Source organism: Myotis daubentonii, chromosome 21 (genome assembly GCF_963259705.1).
Source record: "Myotis daubentonii chromosome 21, mMyoDau2.1, whole genome shotgun sequence".
Lineage (NCBI taxonomy): Eukaryota > Metazoa > Chordata > Mammalia > Chiroptera > Vespertilionidae > Myotis > Myotis daubentonii.
Genome location: NC_081860.1, coordinates 10,259,573 through 10,286,950, shown reverse-complemented (window position 1 = coordinate 10,286,950; position 27,378 = coordinate 10,259,573). Strand labels below are relative to the sequence as shown.

The window sequence follows — 27,378 nt, the reverse complement described above, 5'->3', positions numbered from 1 at the left end:
CGAACCTGCAACCTGAACCTGGGTCCCTTCAGTCCGCTGGCTGATGCTCTATCCACTGAGCCAAACTCGCTAGGGTTCTACAACCCTTCCTAAGGTGACCTGGCTTTCTACATTAAAAACAGACCTCTCTGGTGGGTGGGAACGACTGGGGAGAGGTTAATGGGGGGAAAAGGAGACATATGTAATACTTTAAACAATAAAGAATTTAAATTAAAAACAAAAACAAAAAACAGACCTCTCTATAAGAGTTTCCCAGCAAACCTTATTAGTTATTCTGTTGCTTTGCTCCCAGAAACCAGGAGGTATATTCATTGGAATGAGACAGAATAACCAGAATCACATGTTCTAACAGTAAATTAGCTCCTCTAAATAAATTTGAAAAATGTGTGTGTGTGTGTGTGTGTGTATATATATATATATATATATATATATATATTTATATTTATTTATTTATTTAATTAAATCTTCGCCGGAGAGTATTTTTCCCATTGTTTTTTGTTTGTTTAAATATTTCAAGAAAAATGATTTTAAATATAATGTTACATGCAGTAAACATTAATATTTCAAGAAAAAAGATTTTAAATATAATAATATTACCAAAACTGTACTAACATATCACAAAAGTTGTAGGAAGTATTAAAAATCTTCAAATAACAGGATTACTTCTATTATATTCTAAAATATTCTTTTTCTCTGGCTCTATTTTTGTTCATCAGTTATGTTGTTCATTATATTGCACAAATGAGTGAGATCATGTGATATTTATCTTTCTCCGACTGGCCTATTTCGCTTAGATAATGCTCTCTAGTTCCATCCATGCTGTTGCAAAAGGCAAGAATTCCTTTTTTTTTTTTTTACCGCAGCGTAGTATTCCATTGTGTATATGTACCACAGTTTTCTAATCCACTCATCTGCTGATGGGCACTTAGGCTGTTTCCAAATCTTAGCTATGGTGAATTGTGCTGCTGTGAACATAGGGGTGCATATATCCTTTCTGATTGGTGTTTCTAATTTCTTGGGATATATTCCTAGAAGTGGGATCACAGGGTCAAATGGGAGTTCCATTTTTAATTTTTTTTTTTTTTTTTAAAGCAAGGTAGATTTTTTTTTAAAATATATTTTATTGATTTTTCACAGAGAGGAAGGGAGGGAGATAGAGAGTTAGAAACATCGATGAGAGAGAAACATCGATCAGCTGCCTCCTGCACATCTCCCACCGGGGATATGCCCACAACCCAGGTACATGCCCTTGACCGGAATCGAACCCGGGACCTCTCAGTCTGCAGGCCGACGCTCTATCCACTGAGCCAAACCGGTTTTGGCTCCATTTTTAATTTTTTGAAGAAAGTCCATACTGTTCTTCATAGTGGCTGCACCAGTCTGCATTCCCACCAGCAGTGCACAAGTGTTCCTTTTTCTCTGCATCCTCTCCAGCACTTGTTGTTTGTTGATTTGTTGATGATAGCCAGTCTGACCGGTGTGAGATGGTACCTCGTTGTCATTTTGATTTGCATCTCTCAGATGATTAGTGACTTTGAGCATGTTTTCATATGTCTCTTGGCTTTCTGAATGTCCTCTTTCACAAAGTGTCTATTTAGGTCCTTTGCCCATTTTTTTATTCGATTGTTTATTTTCCTTTTGTTAAGTTGTATGAGTTTCCTGTAAATGTTGGAGATTAAACCCTTATTGGAGATAACATTGGCAAATGTGTTCTCCCATGCAGTAGGCTTTCTTGTTGTTTTGTTGATGGTTTCTTTTGCCGTGCAGAAGCTTTTTATTTTGATGTAGCCCCATTTGTTTATTTTCTCTTTAGTTTCCCTTGCCTTAGGAGCTGTATCTGTAAAGATATTGCTATGACATATGTCTGAATGCCTATGGATTCTTCTAAGATTTTTATGGTTTCCCGTCTTATGTTTAAGTCCTTTATCTATTTTGAGTTTATTTTTGTGTATGGTGTAAGTTGGTGGTCTAGTTTCATTTTTTTTGCATGTGTCTGTCCAATTTTCCCAACACCATTTATTGAAGAGACTGTCTTGACTCCATTATATTCTCTTGCCTCCTTTGTCAAATATTAATTGAGCATAATGGCTTGGGTCGATTTCTGGGTTCTCTGTTCTGTTCCATTGGTCTATATGTCTGTTCTTGTGCCAGTACCAGGCAGTTTTGAGAACAGTAACTTTGTAATACAGCTTGATGTCTGGTATTGTGATCCCTCCAACTTTGTTCTTCTTTCTCAGGATTGTTGCAGCTATGCAGGGTCTTTTTTTATTACAGATGAATTTTTGGAGAGTTTATTCTAGATCTGTGAAATATTCCATTGGTATCTTAATGGGGATTGCATTGAATCTATAGATTGTTTTGGGTAGTAAGGATATTTTAATGATGTTGATTCTACCAACCCATGAACACGGTATATTCTTCCATTTGTTTATGTCTTCCTCTATCTCTTTTTTCAACGTTCTGTAGTTTTCCTAATATAGGTCTTTTACCTCCTTAGTTAAATTGTATTCCTAGGTATCTTAATTTTTTTGTTGCAATGGTAAATTGGATTGTTTTTTTAGTTTCTCTTTCTGTGAGTTCATTATTGGTGTATAAAAAAGCCATAGAGTTCTGGGTATTAATTTTGTATCCTGCTACATTGCTAAATTTATTTAGTCTAGTAGTTTTTTGATGGAGTCTTTGGGGTTTTCTATGTACAATATCATGTTATCTGCGAATAGTGACAGTTTTACTTCTTTTCCAGTTTGGATGCTTTTTATTTCTTCTTATCTGATCGCTTATAGCACTTCCAGTATGATGTCAAACAGTAGTGGTGAAAGTGGTCATCCCTGTCTTGTTCCTGTTCTTAGGGGAAATGGTTTTAGTTTTTGCCCATTGAGTATGATGTTGGCTGTAGGTTTGTCATATATGGCCTTTATCATGTTGCGATATGCTCCCTCTATTCCCATTTTGCTGAGAGTTTTTATCAAAAATGGGTGTTGCCCTAGCCGGTTTGGTTTAGTGGATGGAGCATTGGCCTGCGGACTGAAGGGTCCTGGGTTCGATTCCGGTCAAGGGCACATGCCCAGGTTGCGGGTTTGATCCCCGGGGGGGCGGTGGGGGGATGCAGGAGGCAGCTGATCGATGATTTTCTCTCATCATTGATCTTTCTATCTCTCTCTCCCTCTCCCTTCCTCTCTGAAATCAATAATAAGATTTTAAAAAAATGGGTGTTGGATTTTGTTGAATGCTTTTTCTGTCTATTGATATGATCATGTGATTTTTGTCTTTCAATTTGTTTATGGATATATCACGTTTATTGATTTGCAAGTATTGTACTAGCCTTGCATCCCTGGAATAAATCCCACTTGATCATGGTGTACGATCGCTTTTAATACAGCGGTTCTCAACCTGTGGGTCGCGACCCCTTTGGCAGTCGAACGACCCTTTCACAGGGGTTGTCTAAGACCATCCTGCATATCAGATATTTACATTACAATTCATAAGAGTAGCAACATTACAGTTATGAAGTAGCAACGAAAATATATATATATTTTTTTTTTGCAACAAAAATAATTTTATAGTTGGGTCACAACATGAGGAACTGTATTTAAAGGGCCAGAAGGTTGAGAACCACTGCTTTTAATATATATTGCTACATGCAATTTGCTAATATTTTGTTGAGCATTTTAGCATCTATGTTAATCAGGGATATTGGCCTGTAACTTTCTTTGTAGTGTCTTTATCTCGTTTTGGAATTAGGATAATGCTGGCCTCATAAAAAGAATTTGGAAGTGTTCCTCTTGGATTTTCTGAAATAGTTTGAGGAGTATAGGTGTTAGTTCTTTGAATGTTTGCTACAAGTCTCCCATGAAGCCGTCTGGACCTGGGCTTTTGTTTGGTGGAGTTTTTTGATTTCTGCTTCTATTTCATCAGTTGTTATTAGCCTATTCAGGTTTTTTTATTCTTCCTGATTTAGTTTTGAGAGATTGTATTTTTCTAGGAATTTGTCTGTTTCATCCACATTGTCCAGCTTGTTGCCATATAGTTGTTCATAGTATTTTATTACAATCCTTTGTATTTCTGTGGTGTCAGTGGTTACTTCTCCACTTTTGTTTCTGATTTTATTTATTTGGGTCCTCTCTCTTTGTTTCTTGATGAGTCTGGCTAATGGTTTATCAATTTTGTTTATCCTTTCAAAGAACCAGCCCTTGGTTTCATTGATTTTTTTTAGTCTGTATGGTATTTATTTCTGCTCTAATCTTTATTATTTCCTTCCTTCTATTTGCTCTGGGCTCTAGTTCTTTAAGTTGTAGGGTTAAATAGTTTATTGCTGATTTTTCTTGTTTTTTGAAGTATGCCTGTAGTGCTATGAACTTCCCTCTGAGGACTGCTTTTGCTGTGTCCCAGAGATTTGGGGTGGTTGTGTGTTCATTTTCATTTGTTTCCAGGAAGTTTTTGATTTCTTCTTGATCTCGTTGGTAACCATTCATTGTTTAATAACATGCTATTTAGTCTCCATGTTTTGAATGTTTGGGGCGTTTTTACTATAGTTGATTTCATTCCACTCTGATCTGAAAAGATGCTTGATACGATTTCAATTTTCTTGAACTTGTAGAGACTTATTTTGTGTCCTAACATGTAGTCTATCTTTGGAATGATCCATGTGCACTTAGGAAGAATGTATATTCTGCGTTGGGGTGAAATGTTCTATAAATGTAAATTAAGCCCATCTGATCAGTGTGTCCTTTAGAGTCTGTTTCTTTGTTAAGTTTTTGTTTGGCAGATCTATCCAGTGAAGTCAGAGGGGTGTTAAAGTCCTCTATGACTGCATTGTTGTCGATCTCTCCGTTAAAGTCCTCTAGAGTTTTTTGTTTTTTTTTTAAATATATTTTATTGATTTTTTACAGAGAGGAAGGGAGAGAGATAGAGAGTTAGAAACATCGATGAGAGAGAAACATCGATCAGCTGCCTCCTGCACATCTCCTACTGGGGATGTGCCCGCAACCCAGGTACATGCCCTTGACCGGAATCGAACCTGGGACCTTTCAGTCCGCAGGCCGACGCTCTATCCACTGAGCCAAACCGGTTTTGGCTAGAGTTTTTTTTTTTTTTTTTTTATATTTAGGTGTTCCTATATTGGGTGCATATATGTTTACCAGGGTTATATCCTCTTGTTAGATCGATCCCTTTAGTATTATGTAGTGACCTTTGTTGTCTCTTGTGATGGTCTTCATTTTAAAGTCTATTTTGTCAGATATGAGTATTGCCACTCCAGCTTTTTTTTCTTTTCCATTTGCCTGGAAAAAGTTTTCCCATCCCTTCACTCTCATCCTATGTGTGTCTTTTGTTTTGAGGTGGGTCTCTTGTAGACAGCACATAAGTTGTGTCATGTTTTTGTATCCAGTCAGCTGCCCTATGCCTTTTGATTGGAGCATTTAAGCTATTTACATTTAGGGTTATTATTGATATGAACTTATTTATTGCCATTTTAATTCTGTATGGCCAGGTTTCTCTCTCTGTTTCTTCTCATTACAGCAATCCCTTTAGCATTTCTTGTAATGCTGGTTTGGTGGTGATGTACTCCTTTAGCCTTTTTTTTTGTCTGGGAAGCTCTTTATTTGACCGTCTATTTTGAATGATAGCCTTGCGGGATATAGTAATCTTGGTCTCAGATCCTTGCTTTCCATTACATTGAGTACTTCATGCCATTCCCTTCTGGCCTGTAGAGTTTCTGATGAGAAATCAGGTGTCAGCCTTATGGGAAGTCCTTTCTAATTAACAGTTTTCTTTTCTCTTGCTGCCTTTAAGATTCTCTCTTTGTCTTTAATTTTTGGCATTTTAATTATGATGTGTCTGGGCATGGGCCTGTTTGAATTCTTCTTGTTTGGGGTTCTCCTACACTTATGTGACTTTTTCCTTTAGGGACGTTTTCTGCCATTATTCCTTCAAACACCTTCTCTATGCCTTTCTCCCTTTCTGCCTCTTCTGGCACACCTGCTATTCTAATATTGTTACGTTTCACATTGTCCCACAGCTCCCTTAAGCTGTCCTGTTTTTTAATTGTTTTTTTGTTTGTTTGTTTGTTTTTCTTTTTGGCTCTCTGATTGAGTGATATTTCAACTCTGTCTTCTAATTCACTAATTCGATCCTCAGCTTCCCCTAATCTGCTGTATATTCTTTCCAGTGTGTTCTTTGTGTTACATCATTCTTTATCTCAGAATGTTCTTTTTTCATAGTTACTATATCTTTTTTCATGCTGTTGAGCATTTTTACCATCATTATTCTGAACTCTGATTCAGATAAATTTCTTATCTCTGCTTCATTTATCTCTTGTTCTGGAGACTTCTCTAGTTCTTTCATTTGGGGGTTGTTTCTTTGTCTCCTCATTTTGGCTTTCTGTTGGGTTTGTGACTATGTATTAGGTAGGTCCTCTACACTAAGCATGTCAAACTCAAAGGCTAACATGGGCCAAATAGGTGAGGCATGCGGGCCGCAAGTTTGACATGCTTGCTCTACACCTCAATCTCTAGTGCAGGACAGTCTTTTTTTTTTTTTTTTTTTTCCCCAGAGAGAGAGAGAGAGAGAGAGAGAGAGACAGACAGACAGACATTGATGTGAAAGAGAAACATTGATTGGTTGCCTCCCTTTCACACCCTGACCAGGGCCAGGGATCGAGCCTTCAACCGAGGTATATACCTTGACGGGGAATCGAACCTGAGGCTCTTTGGTCTGCGGTGCATGCTCTAACCACTGAGCAACCAGCCAGGGCTGTAAATACTTCTCTTAGTGTGTCGGAGGCAGTGGCTCATGCAGCTGATTTCTCTTTTGCTTTCCAGTGAGGTGATTGCGGAGGAGTCCATATTATGTCTCCAGAAAGCCCTGACTCACCTTCGGGAAATATGGGAATTGATTGGGATTCCTGAGGACCAGCGGTTACAAAGAACTCAGGTTGTGCATAAGCATATCAAGGTGAGTTTAGTGCTGGTGTCTTTGCAGGAGGACATGGGTATTAAAATTTTGAAATTATTGGTGTTATTTGTTATTTGGGATTTTTCCACCCTTAGTTCCAAACTTTTATGGGGCTGTTTTCTCTCCGGTAGGACCTCCTGGATATGATGATTGCTGAAGAGGAAAGTCTGAAGGAAAGGCTCATTAAAAGCATAGGCAACTGTCAAAAAGAGTTGGCTGTCTTGTGCAGCGAGTTGCATGTTGAGCCATTTCAGGTACACGGTCTGGGCTCCTGTTTGGGTCTGAGATTGAGGCAGGAGCTTTGCCTGGGGGCTGAGTGGGGGGTTTCTGTGTCAGGGGGTCCTGGACTCGAGAAGTGGGGGAAATGTGCTGCCTAGCCAACCAGATCCAGCAGTCATTTTACTGACGTGAAGAGTTGCCCTGTTGAGAGGTGAAGCAGCTAATTTATTTTTTTGAGAGTTTGTTTACTAAAGCTGAGGACAGCGAGACAAGGAAGGGCTTAGGGTAGAAGAGATAGGAGAGAGTCTTGTGGGAGCTGTTTGGGAAGTCAGAGGAAAGGGGGCCTTGGAGACAGGCTGAAGGGGTTGGCCCGGGACAAGACGCTGCGCATTGCTCCCCTGATTGTAAGTCTCATGGGGACTCTTCGAGTTTCTGAGGGAGAAAGGTGTGGGTGTGCTCCCAGGAGGGACAGCTTGCCAGAGGTGAATCAGCTAATAAATGTTGCTTTTAGTCTAAAACACTTCCTCTTATTATCAGTCTGTGAGGCATATACAACTTTTTTGTTTTGTTTTTTGTTGTTGTTGTTGTTTTTTAAATATATTTTTTTCATTGATTTTTTACAGAGAGAAAGAGAGAGAGATAGAGAGCTAGAAACATTGATGAGAGAGAAACATCAATCAGCTGACTCCTGCACACCCCCCAGTGGGGATGTGCCTGCAACCCAGGTACATGCCCTTGACCGGAATCGAACCTGAGACCTTTCAGTCCGCAGGCCGACGCTCTATCCACTGAGCCAAACCGGTTTCGGCAACTTTTTTGTTTTTAATTCTGAGGAAAAGTTAGGCATAGATGATACTGTGCCATGAATTGATGTATTTGTAAGTTTAACCAAAAGTCTGTCATTGAGCCCTCTTTTGCTGTCCTGCTCTTCCTTTGAGGAAATCCACTTGGAACCCTGTAACAATGGTATATTCTCCTCTACAGGAGGAAGGAGAGCCGACCATCTTGCAGCTGGAAAAAGACTTGCGCACTCAGGTGGAGCTGATGCGCAAACAGAAAAAGGAGAGGAAACGTGAACTGAAACTACTTACAGAACAGGATCAAGAACTGTGTGAAGTTCTTTGCATGCCGCACTATGACATTGACAGCGACTCCGTTCCCAGCCTGGAGGAGCTGAACCAGTTCAGAAAACATTTGGCAACTTTGCGGGAAACAAAGGTATACTCCTTGCACCACGCTTCCTAAAGGTCAGCTTGACTTTCCGTGGGCATCTTCTGATCGTTTGATTTTATAGGCATCTCGGCGTGAGGAGTTTGTCAACATAAAAAGACAGATCATACTGTGCATGGAAGAATTAGATCACACCCCAGACACGAGCTTTGAACGAGATGTGGTGTGTGAAGATGAAGAGGCCTTTTGTTTATCTTTGGAAAATATTGCAGCACTACAGAAGTTGCTACAGCAGGTAATGTCTATTCGGAATATGGCCTGGGTTCTCATCTCCGTAGTATCCAGCAATTTGAAAAAAGTGACAGTTTTCCCCCTGCAGTGTTATATAAGGACCCAATGTAGGTTAAGAGAATGAGGGAGGGAGGATAAAGATAGTATATGATATACAACCACGATTTTTTTAAACAAAAAACTCAATTTATATGTAGCTCTAAGAACATGAAATTGAAATTATGGATAAAATAATAGTCATTGAATTAGTGTTTAATTGGAAAAAAAATTTCTTTAATCTTTATTATTGAGACTATTACAGATGTCCCTCTTTTTTCCCCCCATTATCCCGCTCCACCAGAAAAAATTTTTATTTCAAAATTTGAATCCTAATTCTTGGGGTCTGAGATCCTGCTGTAAATGACAGACTTATGGTTTGTGTTCAGAAGTCAGGAAAACACACCTCTTCACAATCTTGTAACGGGGCCTGTTCTGCATCCAGATACGTCAAGACACCTCTTTGTGGGAAGCCAGAGGGCTAGCCTCTGCTGCTGCCTTTGCCGTGACCACTGTCTTTCCTTGCCACAGCTGGAAATGCGGAAATCACAAAACGAAGCAGTGTGCGAGGGGCTGCGTGCTCAGATCCGGGAGCTCTGGGACAGGCTGCAAATACCAGAAGAAGAGCGAGAAGCTGTGGCCATGATTATGACTGGGTCGAAGGCCAAAGTTAAGAAAGCGGTAGGAAACCCATAGGGTGCTGGGTCAGTAGTCTCTACAGGCATTTTATGTCTGATCCCATGTCTTTACCAACTTCTGCCTTGAACAAGTCTTTTTTTGTTGTTGTTAATCCTCACCTGAGGATATTTTCTCCATTGATTTTTAGAGAGAGTAGAAAGGAAGAGAAACAACGATGTGAGAGAGACACATGAATTAGTTGCCTTCCACATGCGCCCTGACAGACTGGGGATCAAACCAGCAACCCAGGTACCTGCCCTTGACCTGGAATCAAACCTGAGACCCTTCGGTGCACAGGCCAACGCTCTAACCACTAAACACACCGGCCAGGGCAAGCAAGTCTATTTTAAAGCAAGCATCAGAAAAACGTGGCAGTAACCCACTCATCTCTTATCTTTCCTGTACCTTTCTTAGGTTTCTGGCTCCTTTGATAGCATTGTTAGAGTGTCAACCTACCTCTGTGATTTTGTGCTGTAGTTTTATTTAAAAAGGGAAAATTTTTGCCCTAGCCGGTTTGGCTCAGTAGATAGAGTGTTGGCCTGTGGATCAAAGGGTCCTGGTTCGATTCTGGTCAAGGGCACATATCTTGGTTGCAGGCTCTTCACCTGCCCGGGCCCTCATCAGGGCTCGTGCAGGAGGCAACCAATTGATGTGTTTCTCTTACATTGATGCTTTTCTCTTGTCTTTCCTTCTCCCTTTCACTCTCCCTAAAAAAAAAGAAAAGAAAAGAAAGAAAGAAATGAATGGAAAAATATCCTTGGCCCTAGCCGGTTTGTCTTGGTGGATAGAGGGTCAGCCTGCGACTGAAGGGTCCCCAGGTTCGATTCCGGTCAAGGGCACATGCCAAAGTTGCGGCTTGATCCCCAGTAGGGGGCGTGCAGGAGGCAGCCAGTCAATGATTCTCATCATTGATGTTTCTGTCTCTCTCTCCCTCTCTCTCTGAAATCAATAAAAATATATTAAAAATATATATGTCCTTGGGTGAGGATTAACAAAAATAAATAAATAAAAATGGAAAAATTTTGCAAAGCGCTGTGAGTGTAAAAGTATAACAAGCACCTTTACCAGATATCTGTGTTTCAGCTGCAATTAGAAGTGGATCGCTTGGAGGAACTGAAAATGCAAAACATGAAGAAAGTGATTGAGGCGATACGAGTGGAGCTGGCTAAGTACTGGGACCAGTGTTTCTACAGCCAGGAGCAGAGACAAGCTTTCGCTGCTTACTATGATGGTTAGTGCAGGAGTGGTGGCCTTTATGTGGCCTGCACTTGTAAAGAAGTGCAGATGTTCACCAGCTATAACTACCTTTTCAAACCATTCAGCATAAGTTGTCATTCCTGTATCAGTGAGCATTTGCGGATGCTCCTGGGAAATAAGGGATGTCTTGATTTCTGAAGCAGCTTATCACTGTAGCCTGTAGTTGTGAAGCTCAAGTTTCTCAGCGCTTGCTTACTCTATGCCAGGTGCAATGTCAAACTCTTAACAACAATATCTCAATCTCATGTCAAGAGATGAGGACACAGGTGCATAAACGCTGAGCAACTTGGACCGGAGGCACAGCGGGTAGAGGGCAGAGCTCACAGTGAAGGCCACCGAGTCTGACCCCCGAGCCCAACAGAATTCTAGTCTGACCTGAACTGAGTATAAAGATGAAGTTATCTACTAAATTCCACATTGGGGACATTTTCATGACCCAGCCCACTACTGAGCAGGGTGGAAACAAAGGATATGAAAGAAAGCTAAGAGAAGGTGAGAGATGACACAGAGGGTTGCGAGTCTTAGTCATTTTAGTCCACACTTTAGGTCCTTAGTCCCTCCAGGCTGATGGTGAAAAACAAGATTTTTATTATCCACAATGTACACATATTCATGTAATGTTTTTACTATACTGAAGAATAATCTATTTCCAGTTTAGGGAATGAGGGGTTAGAAAGTAAGATGCTGAACACTAGAGGAATTTTTAAAACTCCTGGCCTTCTGTCTTGCAGAGGACTACACAGAAAGTCTGCTCCAGGCCCATGACGCTGAGGTTGTGCGGTTAAGAAACTACTACGAGGTTCACAAAGAGCTCTTTGACGGCGTGCAGAAGTGGGAAGAGAGCTGGAGGCTTTTCTTAGAGTTTGAGGTACTGCCCTCACTTTGCTCTGTTTTCCTTAGAGCAAATGAAGTATGAAGAAAGCATGTCTTTGCCCTGGCCGGTTTTGCTCAGTGGATAGAGCGTCGGCCTGCGGACTGAAGGGTCCTGAGTTCAGTTCTGGTCAAGGGCACTTACCTCTCAATCCGTTGCAGCTCAATCCCTGGCCCTGGTCCGGGAGCATCGGGAAGGCAACCAGTTGATGTGAGAGACATCTGTGGGTGGTTTCTCTCTGCCTCTCCCCCTCCCTTCCCCTCTCTCTAAAAATGGAACAGTATCCTTGGGTGAGGATTAAAAAAAAAAGGAAAGAAAGCATGTCCTTTATAGTCAGTCTCCTTTTCTCTTTACTGAGTTTCTAAACCAGTGTCTTCATCACTAAGTCTCTAGCTTACTATTGACTCATCTGTATTTGTGAAGCTTATGTACAGGAACATATAAGAGAAAAACCCTGAACAAATGGCTTCATTAAGGTAGAAGTTTCTGGCACAAAGGAAGTCCCGAGGGGGCAGTGCAGGGCAGGTGTGGCAGTTCCACAGTCAGTGGGTCCCAGGCTTCTCTGGCTCATGGCCCTTATCCTCAGTTTCCGGTTGGCCCTCGGGCTCCCACCACAGCCCTCGGGCGCCATGTGGAGGAAGGGACACAGAGGCACTGTCCCGACAGCCCCTCGAAGGGCTCTCCCAGGCTCTGGTCCCAGCATCTCTGCTCATACGCCACACCTGTGAGGGTGGCCGTCTGGCTGCCACAGAGGAATTCGGGTTCTGTTACTGAGGAGGGAGAGAAGGATAGATACTGGGCCAGGCAAGTAATATTTTCTCTTCCAACACTTGCTGTTTTCTTAGAAAATTGCCTGGGTGTTAGTGCACACCTGTATGCTGAATTCCGTTTCTTCTGATCGATATAGCACAGGCAGGCTCCCTCAGAGCATTTTAGAGCTCGGGCTGGGACTAGGAGGAAGCGTAGCGGACACAAAATTCAAGCAGCCTTGCTCTCAGGTTCATGCTGGCCCTGGTAGAGCCCGGTGGGTCCTTCAGGGAGTCCGGAGTTCAACTTCACTTTTACAGGTGGGAGACTAGGACTCGGAAGTGGGGTGAACTGTGTGTACAGCTGTTTAAGGACAGGTTTCCCCATCCTCAGTGACCCCTGACTTCTGCTTGAAAGCAAGAAGGAGGAGGAATAACTGTCAGTAAAGAGCCAAATAAGTAGCCCTTGTTGACATGCAAGTGTTTAAGAAAAAATGAGAGACTAACTCCCATCCCTTGTAGGTATTGTTTCTAGGCCATCACTGACCCTGGGAGGGAATGGAATTTCTTCACGAGCTTAGCAAATGGTCAGGATTGCTTCTGTACTTTTCTGATGACCTGCCCTAATTTTGAGTGTACACGTCTAATTTATGTGCTTATATTACTGTTCTGGTATACATGATAGAATTAAAAAAACAACAACAAAAAACCACCCAAAAAATAAGAAGCCTAACATACTATATTTTTTTGTCCATTTTGTGAGGGTCAATTCAGTGAAAACCAGATTATCTATAACGCTTAACCTTGCATATCTAAGCTGCATTGTCTCAATAGGCTGAAAGAGAGTGGACAAGTAGGGGTGCCCACCAAGCTCTGAGTGTAGACCTTTCCCTTGTCCCTCCACACAGCTCCTCTCCTCTAGGTGACGTAATCTTTTGAGATCTGAACCAAGGGGAGGGAGCCAGTGACATGGTGCACTAATATTGAAGCCTATCTTCCTTTTTAGATGACAAAGGAAGCGCTGATTTTCCTGCACCAAGTGGATGTGCTCCCACCCAGCTCCCTTGCCGTAGGCCCCCTCCATTCCTCACTGCTGAGAGGGAGTGGGGATGCAAACCTCAGTCTCCTTAGCCAGTTAACTGCCACGCGTCCAAAACGGAAACCTTCCCCACACGCCATGATATTTTGAATTTAATTTAAAAAGTCATTTTGCAATGAATATTATAAAAATAAATATATTACTCCCAATTCGGGTGTTCTTGAATATTTTCAGCTGAAAATTCTCACGAAAAACGATTTTAAAGTTGGTCAGGGCTGCCACTTAGGGAAATCTTTTTTTTTTATAGATGCACGTGGCGAGTAGTGAAGGTCCACCGCTTGCATCTATAGATGCTTATGGCGTATAGTGGGTTAATAATGTACATCCGAGTCCTAGCAGAAGGGATTGGTCTGATGGCCTGTTCCAGGGTTTACTCTGATTAAAATGTATTTTCACAGAGAAAAGCATCAGATCCAACTCGATTTACAAATCGAGGAGGAAATCTTCTGAAAGAGGAAAAGCAACGAGCCAGGCTCCAGAAAACACTCCCTAAGGTAATAGTGTTAATAGTTTTGGTGCTTGACTACAGAATACCTCACTTTTTGTGGATTCTTTGCTTTGAATCATTTGCCCCAAACTGTCTTCTCTTTCAAGGGTTAGGCAAGGATAAGGAACACTGGGCCTTACTGGCATAAGCAGCTGTATGTCAAGGCGTGTTAGTTTCCTAGCACAGCCATAACAGAATACCACCGCCTGGGCGGCCTGAACAAAGACATGTATTTCCTCACAAGTCTGGGGGCTGGAAGTCAGGTCAAGGCCTAGGCAGGCTGGTTTCTTCCGAGACTTGCAGGTGGTTGTCTCTCCCTGTCTTCACACGTCAGATAAAACCACATTCCTCAATACTGGAGGTTAGACTTCAACATATGGACTGGGTGGGGAGGGGGCACAGTTCAGCCGATAACACAGAGCAAGCGCTCTATCTTTAGCAAGTTCTGTGGGCTTAGTATCTTCTCTATTTTAATAATGATAATAGTATTTATTGAATGAAGAGCCAGGTGTTATTTCAAAGTGCTTTCCATTTTTACGATGAGGAAACGGGGCACTGAGAACTTAAGTAACTTGCCCACTTTTCACGGCTCGCAGGAGGCAGGGCCCAGGCCTGACCCAGATGGTGCTGCCCTCACTGCTCGCCATCCTCTCACTTTCAGCTCCAAAACCAGTGGCAACGCTGGGCTGTGTATTGTGAACAGACCATCCCTGGCCTTTGATTTCAGCGACTCTGACATTTCCCCAAGTGGGTCCGGCTCCCCGGAGTCAGCCTAGTGAAGCTCTGGGGAGGGAGGAGTCATTTTGGGGGGAAATCATGCTTCACACCAAAGGTTTGAAGTAAATAACAGTGCTTGTGTCCGGTCTCAGCTGGAAGAGGAATTGAAGGCCCAGATTGAGATGTGGGAACAGAAGCACTCAGCAGCGTTCGTGGTCAATGGGCAGAAGTTCATGGAGTACGTGACTGAGCAGTGGGAGGCACATCGGTTAGAGAAAGAGCGAGCCAAGCAGGAGAGGGTACGTGAACCCAGTTTGGGAAGAGGGAAGGGTGGTCATGTGAGCAGCCAGACCTACTCCCTCCCGGGGATGTGTCACTGTTGCTCTGACTGTCACACAGCAACTGAAGAACAAGAAGCAGACGGAGACGGAGATGCTGTATGGCAGCACCACGCCCAGGACACCCAGCAAGCGGCGCGGAATGACTCCCACCACCCCGGGCAAAGTGCGCAAGGTAAGGAGGCTCCGTGGCCCACCAGTGACAGGGCGTGTGGAGGGCGGGGCCACGCCGGCTCTCGCCATCTGTCCTGCAGGGATGGGGAAGGGTTTGTGGAGACTTTCAGTTGAGTCCATTTGAGATTGGAGCATTATTTCTCTTCTCCTTCTACTCATCTATATTATAAAAAGCCAGTGACTGTAACACCATCACGACCAAACGACCAGTCACCAGGAGGTGCATTGATGGGTCTAGTGGCGCGGTGGGTTTCTGGGTCTCGCATGATTTCGCACGCTGGGCCTCTGGTACTTTATAATATATAAAAACCATTTTAAAAGCACCTGTACCATAATTCCAAGAAGAGTACTAAAACTATTTGGTATTTGCCTTGCTTTTTAAAAAATATATATATTTTTTTATTTCAGAGAGGAAGGGAGAGGGAGAGAGAGATAGGAACGTCAATGATGAGAGAGAATCATTGATTGGCTGCCTCCTGCATGTCCCACACGGGATCAATCCCACAACCCGAGCTTGCTTCCTACTGGCTTATAGGTCGATGCTCACCCACTGAGTCACCTCGGTTGGGCTTAAAACAGCTTTTAAAAATAATGTATATTTACAAAGTAGAGTTCACATTATATAATTTTGATTTCTGCCTTTTTGCCTATTTTATATTGTTTGTGGGTTTTTCTTTATAGCATCAAACTTTCTTCAAACACATGTTCATTGTTAGCTACTTGTTCTGTTCTCTTAACATTTTATGAAACTAGCTCCCTGTTGTTCAATAATATTATGGAAATAATGTGGTGAGCTTTTAAAAACATACGTAAAAACACTAATATTCTGTTCTAGAAAGGTTTATTTTAATTAAAGGTTTGAGAATCTCTCTGCTAAGAGTACAAGGTGGGCTATCCTTGCTGTCAAAGTGCTGCCCTCATATGTTTCTTGTTTTTTAATTTATTATTTTAATTTTTTTTAAGATATATTTTATTGATTTTTTACAGAGAGGAAGGGAGAGGGATAGAGAGTTAGAAACATCGATGAGAGAGAAACATTGATCAGCTACCTCCTGCACCCTCCCCACTGGGATGTGCCCACAACCAAGGTACATGCCCTTGACCGGAATCGAACCTGGGACCCTTGCATCCGCAAGCCAACACTCTATCCACTGAGCCAAACCGGTTAAGGCTAATTTTAAATATTGATTAATTTTTTTAATTGACTTCAGAGAGAGAGGAAGGGGGAGAAAGAGAAGAACAATGATTTGTGTTCCACGTACTGATGGCATTCATTGGTTGATTCTTGTATATGCCCTCACCTGGGATCGAACTGCAGTGTTGGTGTGTTGGGACAACACTCTAATTAGCTGAACTACTCGGCCAGGGTAATAGAATTTTTTATTTTGTAATTACAGTTGGTGTATACCCGAAACTAATATAATGCTGTACCACCCAGTGACTAAACATTTAAATAACTTAAAAGGTGATCACCCCTGTAAGTCCAGTACCCACCTGGCACCATACATAGCTATTACATAGTTATATTATTGACTATATTCCCTGTGCTGTGCTCTACCTCCCCAGGACTATTTTGTAATCACCAATTTGTGCTTCTTAATCCCTTCCTCTTTCACCCAGCCTTCCAACCCTCCTCCCTCTGGCAACCGTCAAAATATTCTCTGTATCTATAAGTCTGTTTCTGTTTTGTTTATTTATTTTGTTCTTTAGATTTTTCATATAAGTGAATAATATGGTATTTGTCTTTCTCTGACTTATTGCACTGAGCATAATACTCTCAACGTCCATCCATGTTGTTGCAGGTGCCAAGAGTTCATTTTTTTTTTTATGATTGAGTCATATTGCATTATATGTATATACCACTTTTTTTTTTTTAAATCCTTTCCCAGAGATATTTTTCCCATTGATTTCTAGAGAGAGTAGAAGGGGAGGGAGATGAGGGTGGAGAGAGAGACATCGATGTGAGAGACATATTAATTAATTGCCTTCCATACGCACATTAACCAGAGCTAGGAATCGAACCTGCAACAGAGGTACATGCCCTTTACCGGGAATCGAACCTGGGACCCTTGGCTCCACAGGGCTGTGCTCTAACCACTGAGCAACTGGCTAGGGCTACCACTTATTTTTCCTTTCATGTATTGATGTACACTTAGGTTTCTTCTGTCTCTTGGCTATTGTAAATAATGCTGCAAGGAACATATGTATGTATATGTCTTCTTATTAGTGCTTTGGGTTCCTTCAGATACATACCCAGAAGTAGAATTGGTGGGTCCTTCTTTGTCTCTTATAGCCTTTGTTTTAAAGTCTGTTTTGTCTGCTGTAAGTATTGTCACACCAGCTTTTTCATGAAATACCTTTTTCCATCCCTTTACTATCAGACTTTGTGTGTCTTTTGATCTGAAGTGAGTCTCTTGTAGACAGTACGTGAAAGGGTCTGTTTCATTATCCATTCAGCCACCATATGTCTTCTTGATTGGAGCATTTGCTCCACTTGCGTTTAAAATAATTGGTGATAGGTATTTATTGCCATTTATTTGCATCTTCCCGTCTTGGTAGAGGGCCCTTATGTAGGTAGTAGGGGTCCTGGAGGGCCCAGTGGTGCACATCCCCAGTCACCTGAGCTGGCGCTCCTGGTACGTCTGCCCTGTGTGGCCTATGTGCGCCCTCCGGTTGTAATTGAGCCTTGACCTCTATTGGCGGGGATTTACCCCTAGACTGATTGGCTTTGAGGACTGGCTGTAGCTACAGGGGAGGAGCTGCTGTTCAGCACCCTCCCCCCACATCCACCCTCCCCCGTGGAGAGGAGGACTCACTTCAGCTGGGCTCTGGTGTGGTCTGGTCTGACACTGTCCACTGGTGTGCTGGCTGTGGGGCCTCCTGGGAGGTGCAGGCGAAGGTCAGCTGCTGATTATACCTGCCCAGGGCCACCCGGCATGAGAGACCGCGATCTGCGGATGGTGGTGCTGATTGCTGGGCTTGCAGGTGCCCAGGAGGGGCCAGTCTGTGAACTGAGGCTTGCTGCCCCAGGGCCAGGCTTGGGGCTGCTTAGCAAGAGGTTTGGGGGCACACTGAAGCCAGATGGTTCTTGTTTGGGGTTTGTGGACTTTAAAGAGATTTTAGGAGAGTCCACATCATGAGCCAAGACGGATATGATGCCACCTGTGCCTGCAGGGTGAGGTGGGCTCAGCAAAGAAACGGTGGCATCTGCCAGCACGCTGTCCGGGAGAAAGCTGCCTCTTCCGCTCTTGCCTCAAAGCCAGACAGTTCAGTTCCTCCCCGTATGTTTCTGATGTTTTCGAGCTGCTGCCCCAGCCTAGAGCGAGTTCGTGTGAGAACGTCTGTGTGGGGCCCTTCAAGAGGAACACGTGGGCCTCTGTCTCACTCACCCACCATCCTCCCTGGTTTTCTCAGCCAGAAATGATGGGACTTCTTGGCCCTGGAGCCTTGGGTTTGGGGGCCTCGTTTGGGGCAGGGACCCCTGGCTCCTCAGAGGGGAGCCTCCAGAGCTGACGTCCCTGCCAGTGACCCACCCGCCGTGGGTGTGGGGCCTGCCCGCTGCTCCTCTCTGCCCTCCCTCCAATCTCCACGGACTTCAGGCCAGTGGCCTCTGGCGGTCCTCAGTGACGGTGGTTCTGTCCAGATGTCCTTTTGCTGTGGTCCCAGGAGGGGGCGTTTGTCTGCTCTGCCATCTTGGCCGGAAGCCCAACCCTCACGCATTTCTGACGCTTCAGCTGCACCAGTCACACAGCCCGTGATTCCAAAGCGGTGGTGCCCGTCTGTGCTTCCGGTGGCAGGCCTGACACACGGCACTTTCAGACTTCTGGATTCTTGTTCACCTGCTGGGTCTGAAGTGATGTCCTATTATGATTTGGGTTTGCATTTCTCTGCTTACTGATGAAGTGAACATGTGTCTCTTTCTTACAAGGCTTGTAGGAATTCTTTGTTTTGGATGCTGCTCCCTGTCAGTTGTGTTACAGTAGCTTTTCCCAGGATTCTTGTGCGGCCTGTCTTTTTCTTCTTTATGGTGTTTCCTTGGTGAACAGGAAGTTCTTAATTTTAACACAGTAATCGTGTTAGCAGCCTGTTTTCTTTAGGGCTTGTGCTTGTACAGATACCTTTTCCTGTGCTGTGTGTCCTAGTCTGTCTTGTGTTTGAACAGGTTTGCTATCCCATTTGAGGTTTTTAACCCACCTAGACTTTTTCGTGTAAAAAATGCTCACAGCTTTACTGAGATGGAACACAGTGTGTACAGTGGACACTCAATAAAGATTGACATGTATGCGCCTCGAAACTCACCACAGTCCAGACAGTGAACGTACCCACTGTCCAGTCCTCTTCCCCCCATCTCCAGACAAACACAATTTGCGCTGTCACTATTGAGTAATTTGCATTTTTTGACATTTTATATATAGAGACTCACATAATAGGGCTTTTTTTCACTTAGCATAAGTTCTTCCATTTAGCATAATTTTGAGAGATTCGTCATGGTGGTGCTTGCATCAGTAGTCACTGCTTTCTGTTGTTGAGCAGTGTCCACCGTATGACTACGTGGTTGGCTTATCCACTCGCCTGACGAATATCTTGGCTTGTTCCTGGTTTGTTGCTATCGCAGATGAAGCTGCTATAAATATTTATGTCTGAGTCTTTGTATGGAGCTGTGCTTTCATTTCTCCTGGGCTGGGTCATATGATAGGTGTCTGTCTAGTTTTAGAAACAGACGGTTATACCGTTTTATAGTTCCGTGTACTAGACATTAATAGGCTCTGAACACTTTTCACAAGTTTCTTCAAAGCTCTTTATGGAAATGTGTCTTTGTTAGATGCTTCCCAGACTCATTTCTCTGTCGTCTGGGGGTGGATTGCTGAGCATGTTCCCGGAATGAGTAATCTCTCTCTCTTCCTCAGCTGAACACTACCACCATGTCCAATGCCACGGCCAACAGTAGCATCCGGCCTGCCTTTGGGGGGACAGTCTACCGCTCCCCCGTGTCTCGACTTCCACCTTCTGGCAGCAAGGTTCGTAAGCTCTGTGTACAAGCCCATCCCCAGCACCACCCCAGCCTGTTTATCCGGGGGCCCCGCCTACTGGTTCCAGTTTCTAACACCCCTGGATTCAGTTATCATTGGGATGCTGCGAGTTGGCAGATGCAAGCTGGTTAAGCTAAAACCGAATGAGAGAAGGAAGAGCATGGCCATGCTGAGCCCCACTGCTATCATGGGGGGCCCTGGGAGGGGGCTGGGAAACTGGGGGGAGCTGGTGGGCTCCACAGGCTCAGTTCAAAGCCAGGTCTTCAGTGGCTGCTGAGCAAGGGCCCTGCACGTGGGTTCCAGCCCTGACACTGGGTCACCAGGCAGTCAGGTCCCCTCACTGAAGGAGACAGGAGGGGAGTCTGTGCTGTAATGTGTTTTACAGATGATGCTCAAGACAGGTGTTCTGCAAATCATTAAGAGTTTTTTGGTTGTTCATTTGTTTGTTACATCAAGTACTGTATAGGATACCGACAATGAGTGATATTAAGATGGTATAGTCTGTGTGTGTGTGTGTGTGTGTGTGTGTGCGCGCGCGCGTGTGGCCATTATAAATACTGATCTCTCCTTCCCCACAGCCAATCCTCACTTCCACCTGTTCAGGGAAGAAAAACCCCCGTGCTGTTCGGCACGGAGCCGACAAGGAGAACCTGGAGCTCAATGGCAGCTTGCTGAGCGGTGGGTACCCCAGCTCGGCCCCCCTCCAGCGCAACTTCAGCATTAACTCTGTTGCCAGCACCTACTCTGAGTTTGCGGTAATTGACCTTTTCTGATATCTGCCAGTCTCTGGGGAGCACACAGTTGGGGCCGTGGGTGCCTTCCCACGGGGCCCCAGGCGCTCAGCGAGGACAGCGTTTTGGAGGCTGAGAATCCCTTTCCTGCCTTGGCCGTGCGTGGGGTGGGGGGTTTCCGGGAGGTATAGGAAGTTGACAGCAGCAAGTAGACATGTAACCCGGATCCTTCTGCTTGAGAAATACCAGTCCCTGGCTGCAGGAGGCGACCCTTCTCAGCACTGCCCTGGTGCTCTCTTGGTGGAGTTCTTGGTAATTGTCTTAATTCTCTGTTCTTAGAAGGATCCGTCCCTCTCTGACAGCTCCACTGTTGGGCTTCAGGTCTGTATGGCAACCCCTGCATGTCCCGTGTCCCTTTCTCAAACCAATCTGTCGTCTGCTGGCTTCATTCCCATCTGGGCACAGGGCTACACTAACCAGTAATCGTCGGCTGTGGGACCACAGGCCCTTTTTACAAAGGAAGCGGGAGTTCCCGAGGCAGACGGCATAACCAGTCACCGGCTTCCGTTCCTGCCCCCTAACCTGCCGATTCACAAGAAAACTTGTGCCGACTTGAATTGGATTCTCAGCCCCACCTACCGTCAGGCAACGTTTTTGTATCGTGTTATTCACAACAGAAAGCTTTCAGCATCTCCATGGTGCCATCAGAGGCCTCCCATGTGCTGGAAAGAACAGCGGCCCCCTGGCCTGGGAGGGGAGCCCCAGCTGTGTGCTGCTTAGAAGGAGGTTCTTGGCCTACGTGATGTTTCTCCCCTGGAGTATGTGCCTTACTAACCCTCGGCGCTGAACGCCACCTGTCTGTCCGCTCTGAGCTGGCCAACGCTCACTTCCTCGCCTTTGCCTGTCTCTGTCCCACTGAGCTGCTAAAGCATATGAGGCTGTGGGAGAATCATTTTCCCAGAATGCTCTTCGGCTTCTGTATCCTCCTCCATATTTACCAACACTTCCCTGCAATGCCCTTCATTAAGGGGCGTGCTCTCTTCGCTCAGTAGCTTCCTGCTGAGGACGAGGCTGCCTTACCCCTGGGATGCCGAGTTACAGGCGTGGGTGCCAGCGCTCTTCCTGCTGGGAGATGGCGAATGGCCCAGTTGTCCTTGGCTACAGCTCGCTTTGAGCCCTGAAGTTAGCTTCCTATTCTGGCACCTTTTTTAATTACCTGATTGCTGTGGTTCTACCTGGGTGCACTCTGGCTGGCTGAATGCTGGACTGCGGGTCCAGGCGTCTCTCTGGCTTGCTCGGTCAAGCCCCGTTTCGCCCACTTGGAGCCCACCTGTACCTGCTCACCTGTGGTCAAGCCGAAGGAGGGGCATGTGGTTTTGGTTGCTGTGGGTGGCAGCCTCCGCCAGGCCGCATGCAGCCAGTAGACTAACCTCCACTAACACCTGTCCTTCTCCTGGTCCTCTGTGCTTTCTCTGCTCCTTCTGTACCATGTGCTCCAGCATGAGATCAAATCACCAGCAGGTTACAAGGCCCTCAGCCCCAGGGATTGGTAGATATGTGGTCTGGCCCGTTGTTTTATAAAGGGCTCAGACGCCAAAGCTTGTTGCCAACCCAGCTCGGCAACTCAGAGTACTTTGTGATGCACCAGGGATTTCTCTTCTGTGGGGTTTTAACACATGGACTGGCTGAGGGATGGGTCACGTGCTTAACCTGTGACTAATGGAATGGTGCTCAGAGTGCCGCCCCATCGTTCCTAACACAGCCTGTGCTATGCACCTGTGTCAGAGAAGCGGCCCTCAGGCCCTACGCTGACACCTAACCCCAGCTGACGAGGGCGGGCATGCATGAGAGGGAATATCGCCACTGACGGTGTCTATTTTTCCACAGCGAGAACTTTCAAAGGCCTCCAAATCTGATGCTACTTCCCGAATCCTCAATTCAACCAACATCCTTCCCTAAGAAGCCCTGGTCAGTCAGCTAGCTGTGGCTTCCTGGCCTACACTGGACCCCGTTACACAGGGTGGCTTTCCTTGCTCTCAGTGTAGGTGTGCTTGACACCCCGGGCAGGCTCATTTCCACGGCCTGGCCACAGACGAAAGCCCACCACAGGCCTAGTGGGTCCTTCGACACTTTGTTGGGAGATCTAGAACTTTGCACATGTCAGTCCTGGGGCATAGTTCCCGCTGCACCGTCCTCAGTGGGGCCCCGTCCTTAGCTACTCTACTGGTCACTACGATTCTCCCAAAAGCACTATTATTTATTCCTGCTCCGCCCGCGCAGTCCTGCTGTCAGAGCACTAAATGGTTCTAGGAGGCTTCCAGTGTGGCTCGGGCTGCACGGGGGAGCCCTGCTGTTTTAGTCTGTGTATACGTTGTAAAATATATATTGTTAACAATAAATAAAAATGTGTGTTGTTAGATTACAAAAACAATAGATTGTGTTTTCAAAATTTCCCAAATAAGGTTTTAGTTGCTTTGGTCTGTGGAAAGCAGAAGTTTCTACTTCTACTTAGAAAATTTTTTTTTTGTAATACATATTGTTTTGTGCATGTGTAAATGAAGAACATCTCTTAATTTGATAAAAAGGATTTAAAAAAATGTTTTCTGTATTGATTTTAGAGAGAGAGAGGGGAAGGGATTGAGAGAGAGAGAAACATCACTTTGTTGTTCCACCTGTTTGTGCATTCTTGTATGTGCCCCAACTGGGGACTGAACCAGCCACGTTGGTGTATTGGGATGATGCTGCAACCACCTGGACTCCCCGGCCAGGGCTGATCAGAAAAGGATTTTGAGAGAAAAAAGCCTAAGTCTTGATGTATAAAGGGATGAGTTAACGTGCGGAAACTTGTAGTTTCATTGGCATTTGTCATAAACGGGACTAGGTTTTATAGGGTGAAGCTGTGTGGCTTTTTTATTTTAAAACAAAAGTTTAGGTTTAGTTTTGATGTTTTTTATCATTTGTTTATTTCAGTTATACTTGACATTGAAAACTGTTAGTTACAGGTGTCCAGTAGAATGGTGAGACATTTCTGTCGCTTAGGAGGTGCTCCCGGAAGAAGCGCAGTCGTGGCCTGGGATTGGTGGGGTCTTGCAGAGGCTACACAAGTGGCACAAGCCAGAGCGCTGGGGGCGCACGAGGAAAAAGAACGCATCACGGTGCAGGGAGGCTTGTCCTGGCAAAGGCAGGCGGGGTCTGGATTGCTGGTGGGAATACGATGTGTGTGTGTGTGTGTGTGTGTGTGTGTGTGTGTGTGTGTACACTTACGCGTGTTGTGGGGGTGAAAGTGTTTATACTGTTAGGCCTCTCAGTGCGGGCGTAAGTGCACAGAGAGGTACAGTGGCTACCTTGCTGATAAGAGTGGGGCGTTGTGCAGCAGTAACTGAAGGTGCAGAGGTGAGTGGGAGCCTGTGTAAATGTGTGTCTGTCATGTGGTCTGCACGTTCATTGACTCACCAAGTCAACAGGCATCTGCTGAACCCGGAGTTCGCCACTCAAGGTCCGCACACCGTCCCTGCCCCCCTGCAGCTCAGACCTGCAGGGGGAGATGCGACACACAGGAGCGACACGGCGCGGGTAAGTGCTGTCCAGAAACAGCACCTGGTGGGGCGGGAGCTGCTTTAGCTCAGAGGTTAGGGAAGGCGGGTCCGACGCGGTGACGTTCAGTGGCATGAAAAGGAGCCAGCCCTGCGAAGCGCTGGGGGAGCGTTGGAGGCAGGGGCACAGCAAGCCGGGCTGGAGGGGAAGTGGGCTGGGCATCAGTGGGCGGAGAGACGGCGGGTGACAGAGCACAGCAGTGAGGAGCACAGGTGAGATCTGAGGAAGGCGGGGCGAGGTAACCGGGGCCTCGGGCCATGGTCAGGCTTCCTGTTGCCGTCAGGTAGCAGTGGGACCACTGGGCTTTGAAGCAGCGAGTAAGATGATCTGCTCTGTGGTGCTAAATCAGTATGGCTTTTGTGTGGAGAACAGACAGGGTCTGGGTGGGGCAGAGTGAAAGCAGAGAAACCGTCTTAGCACGTGCAAAGGCCCAAAGGCAGGGAGGGCGGGCACCGTGCAGGGTCATTAACGAGTCCTCCTCCAAGGACGCAGCAAGCTGGGCCCGGGAGGAAAAGGGGAAGTTAGGACCAAGGAAGGGTGTGAAGGGGGAGGGATATGTTGGTTATGAAACAAATGTAATGAGCACTTTTTTTACTGCCTATATTTTTCAAAAGTTTTATGGTTTCTAGTCTCACATGGTCTTTAATGCATTTTGAGTTCATCATATATGGTGTAAGAAGTTGGTCTGATTTCATTTTCTTGCACGTATGTTCAATTTCCCCAACACCATTTATTGAAGAGACTCTCTTTACTCCATTGTATGTTCTTGTCTCCTTTGTCATTTATTAATTGACCGCATAGGTGTGGGTTTATTTCTGGGTTCTGTATTCTGTTCCATGGACATATGTGTCCGTTTTTATCCCAGTGCCATGCTGTTTTCATTACTGTAGCCTTATAGTTTGATTCTAGGTAGCATGATACCACCAACTCTGTTCTTTCTCAAGATTGTTGTGGCTATTTGGGGTCTTTCGTGGTTCCATATAAATTTTTGGATTATTCTAGTTCTGTGAAAAATGCTGTTTTATTTTGATAGAAAGTGCATTGACTCTCTAGATTGCTTTGGGTAGGATGGACATTTTAATGAGGTTAATTCTTCTCGTCCATGAGCACGGACGGCATATGCTTCCGTTTATTTGTAGCTTCCGTTTCTTCAGTGTCTTATTTTCCAAGTCTTTTATCTCCTTGGTTAATTTATTCCTAGGTATTTTTTTATGCAAAATGGGATTGTTTTCTTAGTTTCCCTTTTTAAGAGTTCATTACTGGTGTATAAAATGCAACTGATTTCTGGGTATTTGTTGTGTATCCTGCTGCTTGACTGAATTCATTTATCAGCTCTAGTAAGTTTGGTAGAATCTTTAGCGTTCTATATATACAGTATCACGCCCTCTGCAAATAATGGTTTTACTTTTTACTTTCCAATTTGGGTGCCTTTTATTTCTCCTTCAGAATGCCTTTAACACATGCAGTGTTTCTGGGAAGTTGCAAAGGTGTGTCTCTTTCTCTGCATAGAGACCCAGCGTCAGGCTTCGTTTCTGGGGGCTGGCGTTGTCCTCCCCTGGGCGCCATGGTCAGCGCACTGACTGCCTCAAACTCCCAGTGGCCCTGGGTGTGCAGCCCAGGTTCTAGGACTAAACGGACTGGTGGTGGGATCCCCTCTGCCACTTGCTGGCTGTGTGGCCTTAAACAAGGTACTTGGGACCTCCGTTTGCTGACTGAACTCGCACACCGTGCTGTGAAGATTCACGAGGAACGTGTGCTCAGCCCTTAGCACAGTGCCTGGTAGATGCTCAGCCCTCCGTTGGCACCACGGTGACCTTCCATTGGGGTTTGGTTATGACACTGTAAGTGTCCTTGTGTCTTTTAGTGTTAAGTTCTCAAATAGATGAGCATTTATTGATAGAACTACGCTCCTCTAAAATGAAAGTGCCAACTATTTCTCAGAGGTTTCTTTGGCTTGGAGGTCCCCAGTTCTGACTGCTGGATGTCATGAATGTGCCATTTTAGATGCAAGATTTCATTGATTGTCATGGGAAAGAGAGAAGTAGGCATGGAAGGAACCGGCGTCTGTCAGGGCCTGCTCTTTGGGGCTCTTTATATTGTAACCTCACTTGATCTTTGGAACAAATGAGAAATTGAGGCTGAGGGAGGTTGAGCTTAAAGTCACACATAGTTAGGCCTGGCCGGCGTGGCTCAGTGGTTGAGCGTCGGCCTATGAACTAGGAGGCCACGGTCAATGCCAGGGCACATGCCTGGGTTGTGGGCTCGATCCCAGTGTGGAGTGTGCAGGAGGCAGCCAGTCAGTGATTCTCTCTCATCATTGATGTTTCTCTCTCTCCCTCTCCCTTCTTCTCTGAAATCAATAAAAATATATTTAAAACACACACACAAGTCACACACACAGTGAGGAAAAGAAAAGCCAGGATCCCACTTATTTCATTTCCTCTCCCTGCTCTCCACCTTTCCTGGGGTTATAAGATCCCTGGGATTCTAATAACTGTTTACTCTCTAATTTTGCCCTGGAGGGGGAATTTCACTTTCATCTGTGGGACTGACGCCGTCGTCATGCTCTGTAGCTGGCAGGCTGACACTCTATTCTGCCCCGAGACTGTTTCGATGGAGCAGTTATGTATTCAGCACCTGCTGTGCACCAGGCACGGGTCTGCGGTTTGTAGAAACCAAGGTGAATGAAACAGAGTCTTGGCCTCACAGGGAAATTATTTTCTTTTGAAAGTTCCAGGTGTTAAACAAGAGAGCAAACATAATTTCTAAGAAGAAAATGCCGTGGAGTCCGTGTCTAGACAGTGGGATGAGGCTATTGTCGGTAGGACGGTCTGGGAGGTTGTTCTTGAACCCAAACCCACGTGACGGGAAGTGTCCGGCCTCCCCAGGCTCCTGGGATGCACTTTCTGAGAAGAGGTAACAGCCAGTGTCCACTCTGGAGGCAGGAGAGCCGGCCATGCTCTGAGGGAGGGGAGGTGTGGAGGGGAGT

The 27,378-nt window shown here is 45.1% G+C and overlaps 1 protein-coding gene across 5 annotated transcripts in view; it reads left to right on the top strand.

Moving 5' to 3' along the window:
* Positions 1-26,766, top strand: part of PRC1 (protein regulator of cytokinesis 1) — a 30,299-nt gene extending 3,533 nt beyond the window's left edge. The window contains exons 2-15 of one of the 5 annotated variants that reach the window (XM_059678166.1): positions 6,819-6,951; positions 7,083-7,205; positions 8,155-8,388; positions 8,465-8,635; positions 9,199-9,348; positions 10,429-10,576; positions 11,334-11,470; positions 13,717-13,812; positions 14,675-14,821; positions 14,922-15,035; positions 19,942-20,052; positions 20,643-20,742; positions 21,135-21,176; positions 22,683-26,766. In XM_059678166.1, coding sequence (XP_059534149.1) covers positions 6,819-6,951; positions 7,083-7,205; positions 8,155-8,388; positions 8,465-8,635; positions 9,199-9,348; positions 10,429-10,576; positions 11,334-11,470; positions 13,717-13,812; positions 14,675-14,821; positions 14,922-15,035; positions 19,942-20,052; positions 20,643-20,742; positions 21,135-21,154 — 1,684 coding nt within the window. In that variant the 3' untranslated portion in view covers positions 21,155-21,176; positions 22,683-26,766. Of the gene's footprint in view, positions 1-6,818; positions 6,952-7,082; positions 7,206-8,154; positions 8,389-8,464; positions 8,636-9,198; positions 9,349-10,428; positions 10,577-11,333; positions 11,471-13,716; positions 13,813-14,674; positions 14,822-14,921; positions 15,036-19,941; positions 20,053-20,642; positions 20,820-21,134; positions 21,177-22,682 lie in introns of all 5 variants that reach the window. The other 4 variants (XM_059678163.1, XM_059678161.1, XM_059678165.1 and 1 more) reach the window with 4 other exon arrangements.
* The last annotated feature ends 612 nt before the right edge of the window (positions 26,767-27,378 follow it).